Raw genomic sequence first — 19005 nt, 5'->3', positions numbered from 1 at the left:
CTTTGAACTTTGGACTTTTGAGTTGAAACAGGACATAGGGGATGAGATGAATGTATTTGCATGTGAAAAGGACATGAGTTTGCGAGGGCGGGAGCAGAATGTAGTGGATTGAATTACATCCCCCCAAAAACTCACTGAAGCTTGAATTCTGTCCCCCAAGTTTTATGTATTAGAAACTTGGCCCCCACTGTGACTGTTAGAGGGTGGCAATCCTATTATGGTAATTGAAAGGTAGAACCTTGAAGAGGTGATTACATTGCAGGACCATGCCATAGTGAATGGATTAAAAATGGTGGTCAGGGGCATGGTTCTGAGGGCTTTAAAAGAAGAGAGAAGAGAGTCTGTCTCTCTGGTCTCTCTGTTCCACTGTCTTACAACGTGAGACCCCTGGGTCACTGTCGCCACCACCAGATGGACTTTGGACTTCCCAACCTCCAATACTAAGCAAATAAATTTTGTTTTCCTTGTAAAATACCCAGTTTCAGGTATGTTGTTATAAGCAACAGAAACGGACTAATACAACTGCCTATATTTGCAGATTACACAATTGCATACTTAGAAAATCCAAAGAAACATCAGAAATAATAAGAGAGTTTAACAAGCTATCAGGATATAAAGTTCAAAATGGTATTATAATACCATTTATAGTATAGTGTAAAAATATGAAATGCCAAGGGATAAATTTAACAAAATATGTTATAGATCTATATATTGAAAACTACAAAACACTACTGAGATTAAGATGACCTAAAAGAAAAGGAGAGATACGTTATGCTCAGGAATCACAACAATCAACACTGTTACAGTGCCAGTAATCCCCAAATTTACATAAACATTCAATGAAATCCCTATTCAAACTCCAGCAGGGATTTTTTTGTTGTTTTAATGGTAAATACTGACAAGCTGATTCTTACATGGAAATGCAAAGGACCAAGAACAGGCAGAACAATTTTGAAAAACCACAAAGTTTAAGGATATATACTACCAGACCCGATTTATAAACTTATTATAAAGCTACAGTAATTATGACAGTGTGCTATTGTTGTAAGAGCAGACATATAGATCACAGGAAAAGAATAGAGTCAAACAGACCTACATATATATATGGTCAAATGATTTTCAACAAAGAATCAAGGTACTTGGAAAAGATAGTCTTCTGAAACTGAACAACTGGATATCCACATAAGATTAAAAAAAAAACCCTCAACCTTTACCTTGTACAATACACAAAAATTAACTCAACGTGGATCACAGACCTAAATATAAATCTAAAATTATAAAACATCTAGTAGAAACACAGGATAAAATCTTCATGACCTTGTTGTATCAGGGAAAGATTTCTTAGGCAGGTATCAAAGGTTATTAACTATAAAAGAAAAAGACAGTTACAAACTGGACCTCATAAAGATTTACAAGTGAAGCAGCCACTAAAAAAATGGAAAGGTAAGTCATAGACTTGGAGAAAATATTTGGAAAACTTGTATCTGATGATGAAAGACTTTCATTCACAATACATAAAGAGCTCTTACAACTCAATAAGAAAAACCAACACAACAATGGGCAAAAGATTTCATCTGGTACTTCAAATAAGATATATCGTCAATCAGAAAATGGAAACCAGAGTAAGCTACCTGCTATGGCCCCGAACATGTCCTCCAAAATTCATGTGCTGGATACATAATCCCCAATGCAACAGTGGTTGGAGGTGGGGCCTTTTGGAAAGTGGCTATGTCATGAGGCCTCTATCCTCATGAATGGATTAATGCTGCTATCAAAACAGCTTATGGTACTGAGTTCTCCCTCTTCTGCTCTTCTGCCACATGAGGACACAGTAGAAGGCCCATACCAGATGCCAGCCCCTTGACCTTGGACTTCCTAGCCTCCAGACTGGAAGAGAATAAATTACCCAGTCTCAGGTATTGTTATAGCAGCACAAAACTGTCACCTCTCCCCCAGGGTGATGGAGACGCAAAGGATTACTCAAGGCCCATTTCTTCTGAGCACTGAGAAGCCCTGAAGGGGTTAATTTACCACGAACCCTCAAGAGAGAGGCATTCCTCAGAAAATTAACACTGAATTGGGGTCTTCTCTGTATTTATTCTCCAGGCCAGAAAGTTATAGAAAAGGATCATAGGTGGTTACAAAAGAACAGTAAGATAATTGTCATGGCAACAATCATTAGGTTTGGCTGCACCAAGGACATTTGCCCTTAGGGCCAGCAATTTTGCTGTTACAATTCTTTATCTACAACAGAGACTTTAGCCTGGGTAAAGTTTTTTGTCTTTCGCAAACTTAACATTTCTATGTGTAATTCTAAAAAGTTAGTCTATACCTGAAACTACAGGGCCTTGGAAGCTAGGCCCTGTGAAATACATTTGCTTTATAAAAGTTAGTATCCTCCACACAAAACAAACTAAGACAGTAGCACTCCCTATCTACAAGAATAGTAAAAATTAAAAAGACTCATATACCAAGTGTTGTTGAGCACGGGAGGAAAAGGAAGTCTCACACATTGCTAGTAGGAATGCAAGATTGTATAGCCACTTTGAAAAAAAAGTTTGGCAGTTCCTATAAAGTGAAACATACATTTAACAAAAGATCCAGCAATTCCACTCCCAAGAAAAATGAAAACATATGTTCACCCAATGAAAGCATATGCCCAAAGACTTGTATACAACTTTCCTAATAATAGCCAAAAACTGAACAAAGCTCAAATGTCATCAGCAGGTGAAATGGATAAACAAATTGTGGTATATACATACAATAGAATACCACTCAGTAATAAAAAGGAGTAAACTACTAATATACACAATAAGAAAGATTCTCAAAAATTACATTGAATAAGTGCCAGACACAAAACAGTACATACATATTCTTGTGGTGACTGATGTAAAGAAATGGTAAAATTAGGCAAATTATATTGAAGAAGCTGAGAGTTTTTCATTTCTACATGTCAGCCTTACAAATATTAGAATATATTTACAATGTTTTGAATGTCTTACCCAAATTTTATCTTGAAATCAGGCTTTGTCAGCTCCTGGCCAGGCAGTGGCATCCACTCCACTGACATGCCTTTGCAGAACTGCTTGACAGCACCCAACCCTGTACACAAGCTCACTTTTTCCAGCCTAAAAGCTGGTCAGGCAGCAAACCATCCCCTGGGAGACAAAACCTGAGAGCTGTGCACCACACCTGGTCTGATAGGTGGTGAGGCAGCAAATCTGAACCTCAGAGAGACCAGCAGACAGACAGTTGGCCCTGTGTGCCCACACAGGCCTATCAAGAAGCCTGGAGTCTCTGACATAGCAAAACAGTGCCAGTCTGGCACAAACTCCTGTAGACATCACTGACGAGGATTACAACCAAAGAAACTGCACACATACTACAGCACTGAGTCCACCCAAAACCAAAGCCAATGCAACATGTCCAACAGATACCCTGACTCACCTACAGGAAAAAGTCATTTCTTTGTAACCTACTCTGCAAAATTGGGAAAAGCAACTACTCAATTAGATGTGCAAGTATGAACATAGGAACACAAGAAACACCAAAAAGCAAGGAAACATGAAACCCCCAAAGGAACACAATAAGTCTTCAGTAACAGATGCTGAAAAAAAGGACAGTTATGAAATTCCTGTAAAGGATTTTCAAATAACAATCTTAAGAAATCTCAACAAGATACAAGAAAATATAGACAAACAATTTAATGAAATCAGGAAAACAATTCATGATCTGAATTCAAAGACAAGCTCAGAGTGCTCCAATACTGTACAAGTGGTGAATAAATCACTTATATCCTTAGTATGAAGACTAAAGGACAAACCTAACAAGACAGTAACAAATACAACAACTGTATAAGAGATGGTCCATATTAAAAGTATTAAAAGATTAAAAAAAAAGAAAAAAAGAAAGAATTAAAAAAATAAAAACCAACCAACCAAACAAAAAGTATTAAAAGATATATCTTAAAACAGCAAAATGTCAAAAAGTGTGTGTGTGTGGGGGGGTATGACATCGAAACATAGAGTTGGCTTTGGTTTCTTCTTTTTTCTTAGGTATGAAAGTTAAATTGTTATTAGTTTAAAATAATCTATAACAACATGTTTTTGTAAGCCTCCTGATAACCGTAACACAGAAACTTACAAGACATATTAAAAATAAATAGCAAGAAATCAAAAATTATACTGCTAGAAAAAACCACTCAACCACAAAGGAAGACAGTAGACCAGGAATAAGGGAAAAAAGGTCAGAAACAACCAAAAAAAAAAGTAACAAAATGGCAGAAACAAGTCCTTTTATATAAATAAAAACTTTAAAAGTAAATGGATTAAATTACCCAATTAAAAGATACAGAGTGGCTGAATGGATTACGAAACAGGAACCAACGATATGCTGCCTCAAAGAAACATTTCACCTATAAAGAAACACCAACGCAAAGGGATAGAAAAAGATATTTCATGCAAATGGAAACCAAAAAAGAGTAGTAGTAGTGAATATCAGATAAAACAGACTTCAAGCCAAGGAAAGTAAAGACGAGGAAGGTCATTACATATATAACACAGCCAACACTGGAGTACCAAGTTATATAAAGCAATTACTATTAGACCTAATGGGAGAGATAGACTTCAACACAATAAGCTGTACACTTTAATACCCCACTTTCAGCAAAAGACAGATCAATCAAGGCAGAAAATGAACCAAGAAACATCAGCATTAATGTCTACTACAGACCGAATGGATCTAACAGATATTTATATAACATTCCACCCAACACCTGCAGAATTCACTTTCCTCTCAGCAGCACATGGAACATTCTCTAGGACAGAACATATGTTAGGTCACAGAGCAAATCTCAACAAATGAAAAAAACAAAACAAAACTGAAACTGTATTAACTATCCTGTCTGATCACACAGAATAAAAATAGAAAACAACAACAAAAAGGACACTGGAATCTACAAATACATCAAAATGAAACAACATGCTCTTAAACATGTTCCTCAAGGAACTAGAAAAACAAGATAAAACCAACTCCAAAATCAGTATAAAGAGAGAAATAACAAAGGTCAGAAATAACAAAGAGCAGAAACAAATGAATTAGAGATTTAAAGAAATACAAAAGATCAATGAAACAAAAAGTTGTTTTTTCAAAAAGATAAACAATTAATAAAACTTTTGCTAGACTAACAAAAAAAAAAAAAAAGAGAAAAGACTCAAATAAAATCAGAAATGGAAAGGAGATATTACAACTGATGCCACAGAAATACAAAGAATCATAAGAAACTAGTATGAACAAATGCAAACATACTGGAAAACCTAAAAGAAATGGATAAAGTCCTGGATACATAAAACTTAACAATGTTGAATCACAAAGAACTAGAAAACCTAAACAGACCAATAATGAATAGTAAGATGGAAGCTGTAATATTGTCCCAACAAAGAAAAAACCAGGACCAGATGGCTTCACTGCTGAATTCTATCAAACAGTTAAAGAAGAACTAATGCCAATTCTTCTTCCAAACTCATTCTACAAGGCTAGCATTAACCTCAAACCAAAACCGGAAAGAAATAAAGTAAAAAAGAAAACCTCAGACCAATATCTCTAATGAACTTAGATGTGAAGATCCTCAACAAAATACTAGCAAACAGAATCCAACAACACATAAAAAAGATATTCACCATGATCAAGTAGGATTCAGGCCAGGGATGCAAGGATGGTTCAACATATGCAAATCAATAAATGTGACACAACATCAACAGAAGGAAGGGGAAAAAAACATATGATCACTTCAATAGATGCAGTAAAAGCATTTGACAAAATCCAACAACTCTTCATGATAAAAATACTCAACACACTAGGTATAGAAGGAATGTACCTCAACACAATAAAGGCCATATATGACATGCCCACAGATAATATCATATTCAATAGACAAAAACTGGAGGTTTTTCCTCTAAGATCTGGAACAAGGTAAAGATGGACACTTTCTCCCCCTTACTCAACATAGTATTGGAAGTGTTAGTCAGCACAGTAAGACAAGGGAAAGCAATAAAGAGCATCCAAATTGAAAAGGAGGAAGTCAAACTATCCCTATTTGCAGATGACACAATTATATACATAGAAAACCCTAAAGACTCCACCAAAAATTACTAGAACTAATAAATGAATTCACTATAGTGGCAGGATACAAAATCAACACACGAAAATCAATAGCCTTCCTATACACCAAAAACAAAACTGAAGAAGTCAAGAAAATAATATCATCCACAATAGCACCCCCCAAAATGAAATATCCAGGAGTAAATTTAACCAAGGAGGTGAGAGACCTCTACAATGAAAACTATAAAACACTAGTGAAAGAAACTGAAGAGGACACAAATAAATGGAAAGATATCCCATGTTCATGGGTTGGAAGAATTAACCTCATCACAATGTCCATATTACCCAAAGCAATCTACATACTCAATGCAATCCCTATCAAAATACCAATGACATTCTCCATAAAAATAGAAAAAAACAATCCTAAAATTTGTATGGACCACAAAAGACCCCATATATCTAAAGCAATCTTGAACAAAAAGAACAAAGTTGGAAGAATCACACTTCCTGACCTCAAAATATACTATAAAGCTATAGTGACCAAAACAGCATGGTACTGGCATAAAAACAGACAAAATGATTAATGTAACATGCAGAGCACAGATATAAACCCATGCACTTAGAGCCAACTGATTTTCAACAAAGGTGCCAAAAATATATACCGCAGCAAGGATAGCCTCTTCAGTAAATGGTGCTGGGAAAACTGGACATCCACATTTAGAAGACTGAAACCAGACCCATCTCTCACCATAGACAAAAATCAACTCAAAATGGATTAAAGACCTAAATTTAAGACCTGAAACTATGAAATTACTAGAAGAAAACATAGGGGAAACATGACATGATGTGAGAATGGGCAGCGCTTTTCTGGACAAGACTGCAAAGGCACACAGGCAACTAAAGCAAAAACCAAGAAATGTGACTGCATCAAACTAAAAAGCTTCTGCACAGCAAGGGACACAATAAACAAAGTGAAGAAACAACCTACAGAATGGAAGAAAGTGTTTGCAAACTATGCATTTGACAAGGGGCTAACATCCAAAATTCATAAGGAACCCAAACAACAGCAAAAAAACCCCAAATGACCCAATTAAAAAATGGGGAAAGGACCTGACCAGACATTTCTCAAAAGAAGACATACAAATGGCCAATGGGCACGTGAAAAAAAATTCAACATCACTGATCATCAGAGAAATGCAAATTAAAACCACAATGAGATAAATCACCTTACTCCAGTTAAATGGCTATTACCAAAAAGCCAAAAACTAACAAATGCTGGCAAGGATGCACAGAAAATGGAACTCTCCTACATTGTTGGTGGGAATGTTAATTGGGACGGTCACTGTGGAAAACAGTATGGGGGAATTCCTCAGAGGACTAAAAATAGATCTACTGTATGACCCAGCTATCCCACTACTGGGTATATGCCCAAAGGAAATGAAATCAATACATTGAAGAGACAACTGCACTCCCATGTTCAGTGTAGCACTATTCACAATAGCCAAGAGATGGAATCAACCTAAATGTCCATCAATGGATGAATGGATTAAAAAAAAAAAAAAAGACTGTGATGGGCTGGTTAGTTAGCTCAGCCAATTAGAGGGCAGCTTTATAACACCTAGGTCAAGGGTTTGGATCCCTGTACCAACCAGTCACCCCCAAAATAAAAAAATTAAAAATTTAAAATTAAAAAAAAAACCTCTGGGCTAAGTATACACAATGGAATAGTATTCACCTATATATATATAAAAAAACCTATCATTTGCAGCAACATGGATAGAACTGGAAACCATCATGTTAAGTGAAGTATGCCAGGCACAGATAGATATACAAATACCTCATGATTTCAGTCATACATAGAATCCTTAAAAAAAAAAAAAAAAGTGGTTCTCATAGAAGTAGAGAGTAGAATAATGATTACCAGAGGCTGGGAGGGGAGGGAGTATGGGAGGAGGAGGAGAAATGGTGGACTAACGGGTATAAAACTATGCTATCTGTCCTAAGTAAATCACTGTACTGTATATGCATGTATTAAAACAACACACTGTATTCACAAATATGTACAAGTTAAAAACTTTCATGGTTCAAAGGACACAATAAAGAAAGTAAAAAGATAACCCCCTGAATGGCAGAAAATATTTGCAAATCATATATCTGATATGGGACTTGTACCCAGAGTATATAAAGAAATCTTACAACTCAACAATAAAAAAACAAATAACCTAACTTTAAAAATGGGCAAAGGATTTGAAAAGACATTTCTTCCAAGAAGACATACAAATGGCCAATAAGCACAGGAAAAGATGCTCAATATTAGTCATGCAAATAAAAATCACCATGAGATTCCACTTTACAACACTTTACTAGATGGTTATAATAAAATAAGACAGTAACAAGAGTTAGGGAGGAGATGAAGAAATTGCAACACTCACACATTCCTGGTGAGACTGTAAAATGGTGCAGCCACTTTGAAAAAACAATTTAGCAGATCCTTAAAATATTAAACATAAAGCTACCATATGAGCCAATAATTCCACTCCTAAGTATATACCCAAGAAAACTGAAAATGTGTGTGTCCATGCAACAACTTGTACATAAATGTTCATAGCAGCATTATTAACAATAGGCAAAAAGGCATACAACTCAAATGTGTACCAATTAATGAATGGATAAACAAAATGTGGTATGTCCATACAATGGAATATTATTTGTCAATAAAAATGAACAAACTGATATTTCCTACCATATGAACTCTGAAAACATTATGCTAAATAAAAGATGCCAGTCACAGAAGATTACATATTGTACAATCCCATTTATATAAAATGTCCAACACAGGCAAATCTAATGACTGCTAACATCAGAAAAACATCATTGTTAAGCATCAATGACTGCTAACTAACATCAGAAAAAAGAGGAAACCCATTTCATACACCTTTAGAAGAAGCATTATCACCTACAAAGCAGTTTTGCCAAAAATAACAAAACTGAACCTAATTAATTGCCTAGTTCCAACTAATCAATTTATAGAAAGTACAGAGGAACCTGCTAAATGATGCCATGGAAATGTAATCAGCAAAATCAAACCTGTAAGAACCTCTGCAGAAGAAATGATCTGGAGGGTTCTTCAAACAAACAAGGGAGAGAAAAGAGATAGAGGAAAACTATGAAACAAGAGAAACTTAAGACATATTTATTAAAAAGGGAAAACTGCAGTTTCATTACTTGAATGATAAAACTGTACAGAAAAGTAAGGAAGTGATTGCTATAAACATTCAGAAGAGTGGATACTCTTGGAAAATGGGGTCAAAAGAGGGTTATGTTTGGAAGCAGACCATGTGAAGGGTGACAAGTTCTAGTATGGAAGGTGACTTCAAGGTTGTTTGTCTTATAAGAATTCATTTAGATCTCTATGTATTATATAGTTTCCTGAATTTGTGTTTTATTTAAAAATAGCAAAGTTTAAGAAGATTTATAAATTAGAATCTGTAAATTTATTTATCTTTAAGTTCTTAGATAAATGCACTAGAATCTATAAAAAAACAAGTCAAAAAGTTCTACAATCTCAAGATATGGAGAGATTTATTTTCACAAAGTTAATGTACTTGTATTCATTGAGGGAAAACTAGGGAGGATTTGAAAAGGTGCACTAAGCTGTAGTTTTACTACTGTAAAAGAATTCCTCTAGCGGTAGCAGCATTTTGACTTATCAATAAACTTGGGGGCCAGTTAGACCTTATAGCGGTAACTTTAACATTCTAAAAGGCAGTCAGGATTCAACGGGGAAAATCAAGGCACAAATTTCAGAGAGGAGAAAATTTTGACCTAGGACTTTCTCAGCAAAGTAAATTTACAGATATAATCGAGATTTAACTAAAGAGGGAAAAAGGACCTTGGAAAATCATAAAACCTTACCAAGTCTAAATGTAAATAAAACCTATAATGTTCAGTTTATCATTCCAAAAGTAGCATGAAATGGTCTAACAGGAATTTGTGTGTTTGGAGGGAACAGCCCCTGTGCTCTTCCCTCCCCAATTCTCCCAATTTTACATAACAAAATCATGGGAGGGGAAGTGACTCCTAACATTTTAACTATATTTAAAAACTGAGTATGATGGAGGCTAGCCTTGAATACAAATAGAATACAGGAGAAATTAAAGAGGGGCTAGAACAGAGAAGGAAAGAGACAAGGATATAATAAGTGTATCTCGTTTATAATACAGATTTAATACACACTTGTTATCTGATAGAATAGGAAACACAAGAAATTTAAAATTTTGAATCCAGGGTAATGACAAAATTCCTGGGTTCTCCATTTTCAGACAGTCTGATATCAAACAATATTTTAAACTCATATCAATAAGGCCTTCTGTAAACATTGTTTTCTCACCTTGAATATCTCAAAATATTAAAACGGTATTAGACAATTACCATTACTAACTCCTCTTTTTTTTTTTTGGTCGTTTTTTCGTGACCAGCACTCAGCCAGTGAGTGCACCGGTCAGTCCTATATAGGATCCGAACCCGCGGCGGGAGCGTCGCCGCGCTGCCAGCGCAGCACTCTACCAAGTGCGCCACGGGCTCGGCCCACTAACTCCTCTTTTAGTTGCCTCTTTCCTTCCAAGTGAAAGTCTGTTTTTATATTTTAATTTTTCCTGATTTCTGCAAGCACTTTCCTAACTAGTCTTCATTTTCTTCCCCTCACTTGGAGAGGTCTCTACCCTGTTTGCCTCCACTTCACTGAGTTCCCCACAGGTGGGAATGAATAAAATCTCTTTCTCAAAGTAGTTAGAACAGTCACTTCTATGAAGTCTTAGAAACATGGAACGGATTATTTTCCTCAGAGAGAAATGGGCTAAAGAAACACAAAAAGCTTGCAAGCAGAAAATGCAAAGAGCAACGTGTCCATCTTTTCTTGAAATCCGTGGCATGATTCTATTCATTCTCTATTTACTGTGTGGCTCTTTGTGCCAGGCAACACAGTTCTTACTTTCCTTCCCATCTTCAAACTCCTGCTACCACTGAATGCAATTAAAATCAAAGTGACTATATTTCCAACTGTTAAGGGAACCATCTTTTTCTTCTTCCCTTGATCCTGTCACCCCTTATAATAGGTACATCAGCTTTCCAGAAAATCACATAGACTCACCCCCAGGATGGGAAATTAACCTGAGAGAATAACTGCTCATCTGTTGGTCCATATTTCTCCATTGGACAGGTTTAATGTGCCAACGTGTGAACGGGTGACCTCTGTCTCCTGTCTGCCTCACAGCCGTATAAGAGCAGAGATTCCCACAGTCAATGAAGCTCCTCTTTCCCAAAAACTAGATATGAGGGGAAATTAGAAAATCTATTTTGTCCTTGGATCCAAGAGGTATTCTCCAACTCAGCTTCACCAGGGATTAAACTAATATTTTAAATCTTACCTTATACCTGTGTCCATTTTTCAATTGGTTCAGAACTTATAGAGAAGAGGTATGTAATGATAATCCCCAAACCACAATATCAACCGGAAATATAAAAGTCTGAAGTCGAATAAGAAATAAAACAAAACCATGTGTGCGCACGTGCATATACACACTTTTCTCCCTTTACTAAGTCAACGAGATGGCTAGAGTTGCCAGAATTCCAGTTCATAACAGTTCTGAGATTGAGTTTTCCTGTCATCTTATTATGAAGGGTAGGCAGTTTGGTGGCTCAGAGTCACAAAAATAACATAATCACTACGGGCAAGAAAAAAAAAATTGGCCAGAAGTTATGGTCTTCTTAACCTAATAAAAAGAGCAACATAAAATCTTTAAGTAAAAATTTAAAATAATATAAACCTACCTGTTTCAAAAAACAATATGAAGCATGCTTAGAGAGGCATACAACAAATAAAATTATATAAACTTAAAATCCTCTACTCTTTTATTATGGAAGTGATCTCTTGCCCTGTTTTAGACACCTTAATCCTTTCAAGCTTATCTGTTTTTACTTGTCTCCCACCTCAGGCCATGGAAGTACTCAAAAATATCTGAAAGTCTCAAAAAGGAAGTCTAAGGTTCCCAAATAATTCCATAAGGACACCCCTAATAAGTCACTTTCTTCTCAATCAAAAGATCATAATCTATTCTCTATTATTTCTGATCACGGCACCGAAAGAAATCTCTATTGGAGGCCTATGGTCAACTTCTGATACTCAGAACACAAACATTCACACACCCTACTTTTCTATTTGACTATTCTCTTTCCTTCAGATTCTATTATCTAAAACTATTTCCTTAAATTATACTCAATCCACTAAATCATTAATGTGAATGTTTTACATTAATGAATTTGCTAAAATACTTATAGTACTTTTCTAACCATATTAACCAAGTTTTTTTTTTTAAACAAATCAAATCTCAAACTTCCTTTTCCCACGTAATTTTCTTTACTGTTTTAATCCCCATTATATATCTTTGTTACTTAGTAAGTTCTTAAACTATCAGGAAACCTATGTGTCCTGGATAGGTGATATATTTTTTCCTAATTGCCTGTATTTGTTCCATCCATTTCCTCTGAGGCTTCGTTCTTAAAATTGCTGGTCTATCCAATCCCACTGTTTTCTCTCAGTTCTACTTAGTTCTAGCCGCCATACATCCAATATCTTGGAACCAATATTGGATAGCTTTGGTGTCCAAGCTTCATATATTTCTTCAACACTCAGTTCTTACAAAAGCTACCATTCCATATCATTCCAAACATATCAGTTAACCAGAACAACTTGTGATTTAATTTCTATCAACTTCTAATGTGAGAGTGTTCCCATTTCATCTTACAGATAAGCAAACCCAAAAGTCAAAGTCTGAGGAAAAAACATTAATGTACAAAATATCTGACATCTGGTTCATTTTAAAGTGCTTATTATTTTAAGCTAGCACTAAGCTAAAACAAAGACCTTTGGTTTTATGTTGGTGAGAAAAATGATGAATTCTCTATATATCATTTATTCCTTTTAAAACAGCAACCCAATACATACCTCTGTAGAAAATATGTCTCTTCTGGATTTATGCAAGTAACAGAGAATGAATCCACATTATTTTATTATTTAAAAAAAAAAAAAAGACTAAAACGTGCCTTATAGACATCACTAACTCAGTATGCCAAAAGGCAAACAGGACCATTTGCTGAAATTTTAAGTTTAGTAAGAGGCTGTAGTTACCTCTTTTTGAAGATGAAGTTTGAAGCAACTGTTTGGCTTTGAGGGAAGTACGAGGCAAATTTTTCAGCCTTTGCGAAGCTGTTGAAAAATAAGGAACTGTAATATTTGCCTGGAAGTACAAGATAAAGGCTATAGCTTCTGTAAACTTGAATATTTTAATACAAACTTGAAAATTTATCAAGGAACAGAAACCACAAGGTGCAAATATGTTAGAATCCTAGAAGCAGAGGAATTTTAAAGTGATGCTTAGTGCATTAAGTTGGAAAGGAAACAGGATGGAAATCTTAGTGCATAGTGCATACTTTTAGAAGCAGTTTCTTATAGATGAGAAAACCTCCAATATGTAAATCAGTCAGAATAGCAAAGAGAAAGCAAACCACCAGTAAACATGCTACAGATGCAAAGAATACAAATACAAAGATAAAAGTGATGAACACAAGCACACAGTATAGAATAAAATAAATACAGTATTTGTTCAATGCAAAAAAGCAGACTTTGGCAAAGCAGTTATTGTTAGATGAATTGCCCTAACATGAAACAATAATCCCCATACTCAAAAAGGAGAAGAAAACTCAGAACCAGGCAGGTCCTCAGGAAGTCACAATCTGGTGGCTTTAGTGTGTTCAACATCATCTTGCTGTAGAATACAACTAACCTGTACCTCAGACTTTGGGCAGCACCATATCTGGGCTGTGCACATATGCGTATAGCTAAGGGTGTGTGTGTGGGGGGGCATTGAGGGGTTTGGAGGAGTCAGAGCATCTGCCTTTTAAAGTGATCCACAAGGAATGCTAAGTTTTCTTCCAGACTCCTAATTTATTAACTGCATTGAAACACTCAAAATTGGCATGTAAGAAGCCAGAGTTAAAGTGATTCCAATTACTCCAATAAACAGTTACTATGGTTCCAATGGGCTGATGAGCCCCCCATCTACCAGTGCAGTCACCTATAAGTGGCTCTAAAATATCACCCTATTAATTTGAAAGTCAGACTTCATATATCTCTAGGATTTATGTCCAAAAAAAAAAAAAAAGATAGAGAGAGAGAGAGAGCTCCCATCCCTATAAATCTACTCAGAGCATAAACAATCACTGGGGGGATAAAGGGATAATTGATATCCTCAGAGAGAAATAAGAATTTCTTTCCTTTCTACTGCTTAACTCTATTAAAGTGAAAAAAACTATTGTTTTCTCACAGATAATAAACTTTTTAAAAGTAACAAATATAGTTGACTTCCAATTTTACAGCACTCCAGACATTACTGTAGCTAAACAATGCTTAATAACAATTTAACTTATTGCCACGGAGACTAGCAAAAAATTCTTCATATTTAAAAAATCAATTTTACAAAGGTTACCTTATATCTATCGTACAAAAATAAAGGATACTGTCATCATTAAATACTCTTTATTTATATATTTATTCACACGTTTCCAACCATTCATATTTTCTTTCATCCATTAATTTATTCATTCATTCATTCTTCTTTATTCAAATAGTTGAGTATCTCCTTTATTCCAGGTACTGTCTAGGTACAATAGATTCAGTAGCCAACTAGACAGACATAGTTCCCACTCTCATGGAACTAATATTCTAAGAAAGGGGAGATAGACAATAAACAAAGTAGTAAAATATATAACCTGCCAGATACTGATAGCTGCTAAAGAGAAAATTACATAGGAAAGGGGGACAGCAAGTAGATGTAAGCTGCAATTATAAATAGGGTGATCAGGAAAGATTTCCCTAAAATGACATTTGCACAAGGATCTGAAGGAAGAGAGAGAGTGAGCCATGATATCTGGGGAAAGCATTCCAGATATTGGAAAAAACAACTGTAAAGGATACTGAGATAGGAACCTGCCTAATATGTTTGAAGAACAGAAAGCAGGCTAGTTGGAGTGGAATATATGAGGGCAAGAGGTAACCAACTGAACATGCTGGCAATCCACAATATCTATTAATTAACTATAAAAAAAATTTAATGAGGGCTTAATATCAAATACCATCTACAGTGAATTCTTTTGGAAAGGTCCTATTCGAATAAATAGCTACTGTGATTGCAATGGAGCCTATTTATTCCTCAAGTTTTATGGGTGATGTCACAACAATGGCATCTATAGACAGGTGAAAACTGTCCACTGGAAATATGAAGAATCAGATTAGACACAGAATCAGGCAGTAAACTCTAAATTTGCCTGATACAAACGATGAAATCAATGATTTTCATAAAATACCAGTCACGTTACTTAAATAAGAACAAAAACTATATTTTTATCTGAATTTTCAATCTTAATTTGATCAGTTTTCTAAAGATAAAATCATTTTTAAGTGACATGGTGTGATAGCTTAAGAGAAACTCTCTAAATCTCTCTAAAACAGCAGAATCCAATGTGTTAGCTGTTTGAAAATATCTATGACTTAAGACTTTCCTTGGTTTCTAATATTTATGTAATTCCAAATTAGCAAGATCCCAACATGAGAAGCAAATATGACACAGCAAAACATTCTTACTTGCTACCATTACTTAGGTTAACATACTCCTCCACAAATCAGCTCCAGTAAAAACCTCTATATTCCTGTTAAACATATACCACCATTTTCCAAGTCATTCTAGCTCAAAACTTTCTTACTTTAAATTCCATTTATGCATCTCTTGTAATCTCTTAGATCTTTCTGTTCTTTAAAATCCCATTGTCTACTAAATACCTAATTCAGACCTTCATCAGCCTATTTCTGGACTAGAAGAGTGTCCTCTGGGTTCTAATCATTTTCACTCCATTCATGGACATCACGGGAAAGGTGGTGAATGTGCTGCCCATCTCCTCCACCCCCTCCCCACCAAGTGCAGGAAATAAGGGGGTGTATAATCTGCAAGGAATGTAGAAACAAAAATAAAACCAGCTTGGTCTGCTTTCTATTCTCATCATGCTCCAGCAATCATAATCAATGTCAGGGATAAAATACTCCTCCCTGAAAAAATAGTTTATTGGCCTAAGTTATGAAGAATAGCTGCAGTTACTTTTGAGTTTTAATAACATACCTATAGGCTTTCAATGAGCACATTTTATTTTTTATCCTTTGATAAACATTGCATTTCACATGAAAGTTAATTAGGAGAACTCCCAGTGACAGTCTCCCTTGACACAGGTGAATTCAGCTACACGTTTCTTTCAAGAGTAAGTTCTTAGCAATTTGAAATCAATCAAGTTTACTTCAGCAGAGTGTGTGCCTCCAACCTGATTGTACAATATATTACTATACTTAAACACATTAGAAATAAATAATGATGATACAGTGATTGTAAAGTCAATGAAAGAATATGAGTTACCTCATTTCTCTCATATGTAACTTTCAGTTTGTGTTTAAAGTTTTTTAACTATGAGGACATTTAAAAATCATTTGACTTGATCCCTCTAAAACAAAGACATGGACAGTATGGCAATTTCTGAAATTTACTGTAAAATGGGATTTTATGAATCTCTGCCAAACTTATCCTTATGTTGAAGATTTTCCCTATTTGTATGGCAGTTGCTTTGGGCGGGGGGTGGGGGGGATTGTCAAAATTAAATTTAAAGACAGTGTTCTTCCATCAAATCTGAGTGAAGAGAGATTGATAATTCTGGATATATTGTGTTGAGCCTAAAAATTCAAAGAAGATCAATTCTGAAGAAATTATTAACAAATTTTCAGAAGTTAAAACTGTAATATTCATTACTGTGACAGATCAATATGTAAAAATATATATTTTCCTTTTTTAGAAGAAGTAACAACATTATTAACCCATTATATCTTTTTGCTTTTTGTACTGTAACATTGATTTTATTATATTTTTTATTACTAAGTGATAAAATACAAAGTTCAATAAAAGAATAATTTCACTGCCTGCATTTTTTCCTGGCCATTACTACTATGAGTATAACTCACTTAATTTCATGATTATTATTGAACATAATTTTGTCATGCTAAAAAAAATTTTCTCCAGATGCCAAATACTAAGTAAGCATAAGCCACTGTGAATGAACATTAATTACTGCTAGGTAAAATGCCACTTGTCCCATCCCCAACCCTATGACATTTTGTTTAAAATCTTTTATTGCTTACAAATTCTTGTTCAGAATCATCCTTCAACGCTCTCTTACTCTCCACTTACAATCTTCTCACCAAGTCAAATATCTTCTACTTAATTTTTAAAAATTCATCCAGATCTTATCACCCTCTAACCACTACCTTTGTTCGGATCTTTATTTCTTTCCCACATAATGCAACAGCTTTCTAAATGGTTCCTAGTCTCAGATCACTTTAATCCATCCTCCACATTGATATCAGAGTGAATTTTCTAAGCAGCAACCTTGATTAAAAGCCCACCATGGCTCTGCATGCTTACAGGATAAAATTCAAACTCATGACTGTGACATTTAAAAACATCTGTCTGTCCCCTATCTATATCTCTCATCCCTCATCACTGTACTCACTCCCTCACTCATCCTGCACCCTACACTCTAATCATACAAAACCTGTATATTCAGGCTGCCATTCTCAAGACTTGACATTACCAATCCCATTGTTGGGAAAACCTGTGCCTCCTTTCTTCGTTTGGCAACTCAAGTTAAGTTCCTCCCATGCTGGCTGAGATATCTTTTAATATCTTTCCCGAAACACCCTAAACACTCCTTAGTTTAATGCCGCTCCTCTGTTGCCACATAAGTTCCTGCCTACCAATCCCTGCTATTGGAAGGCATGGTCTATCTTATTCATATTTATATTCCCAGTGCTTAGAACATAACATACACCCAGTAATATCTATTGAGTAACTGAGGAACACATAAGTGACTGACTACGTATAAAATCCAGAGACCTATGCTAAGCATTCAAGGTCCTCCACAGTCAGAATCTAAGCCAGTGGTTCTCAAACTCAATGCCCCAGAATCAGCTGAGACACTTTTAAAATACAGAGATTCTGAGGCCCGATCCCAGATGTATTCAATCAAAATTTCCAGGGGTAAAGGCCAGAAAAACTACACTTATAAAATCTCCTTGTAATTGTCTAATTAACCCAACATCACTGTACTTATTCTTAGATGTTCTACAAATATTTTACCCATTCTTAGATTAGCCCATTACACATATTTATCACAACTTATTTATTTCAATTCATGTTTCAGAATTATGTAAAATTTAAGTAGTGTTTTGACAGTAAGTGAAATCTGGATGAGAATTCCTTCCTCATTGGCCTCAGATCAATGTAGCTATGCATAAGCTGACAACTGCCCTGGATACTATCCCTCTTCAGTGAGAGGTCCAAAGCAAAATGTTGATTCTATAAGCCTTTTCCCTGGGGTATACTCCATATCCTATCCAAAAATATTCTTCCATTTGGTTAAATGTAAGCAAACAGATAAATATTACACTGAATTATTTTACGCTTTTGTGGTAACTCATAAAATATTTACAGTTCATTCTCAAACATGTTCAAGTAGAGTCAAATAAAAATGTTTTCCAAGATGCCACCTCATTTGTAATTAGGTCATCATGATGTAATTCAAACAATGGTGAGGAGGAAATCGGAGACTAAGGGAGGAGTTGGGACAAGGGAGTAATTTGGCCTTGGCTTTCTCACTTTTCTAGTTATACCCCCCGTTGCCAAATCCACATAATTTATATGGGTCTCTGCTCCCTTCCTATAAAAATAAGGTTATTTGTGAGCTTCAAAAGAGATAATA

General features: G+C 35.3%; 1 protein-coding gene across 2 annotated transcripts in view; it reads right to left on the bottom strand.

The window, feature by feature from the left end:
* SLAIN2 (SLAIN motif family member 2) overlaps window positions 1-19005 on the bottom strand; it is a 68591-nt gene that overhangs the window by 8637 nt on the left and 40949 nt on the right. Inside the window, exon 7 of one of the 2 annotated variants that reach the window (XM_063108234.1) lies at window positions 13286-13363. The exons of the other annotated variant lie outside the window; for it this stretch is intronic. Coding sequence (XP_062964304.1) covers window positions 13286-13363 — 78 coding nt within the window. The remainder of the gene's footprint in view (window positions 1-13285; window positions 13364-19005) is intronic. 2 annotated transcript variants of the gene reach the window in all.

Source organism: Cynocephalus volans, chromosome 9, assembly GCF_027409185.1.
Source record: "Cynocephalus volans isolate mCynVol1 chromosome 9, mCynVol1.pri, whole genome shotgun sequence".
NCBI classification, from domain to species: Eukaryota; Metazoa; Chordata; class Mammalia; order Dermoptera; family Cynocephalidae; genus Cynocephalus; species Cynocephalus volans.
Note: the sequence above shows the minus strand (reverse complement) of the source record. Positions and strands in the feature narration are given on the sequence as shown.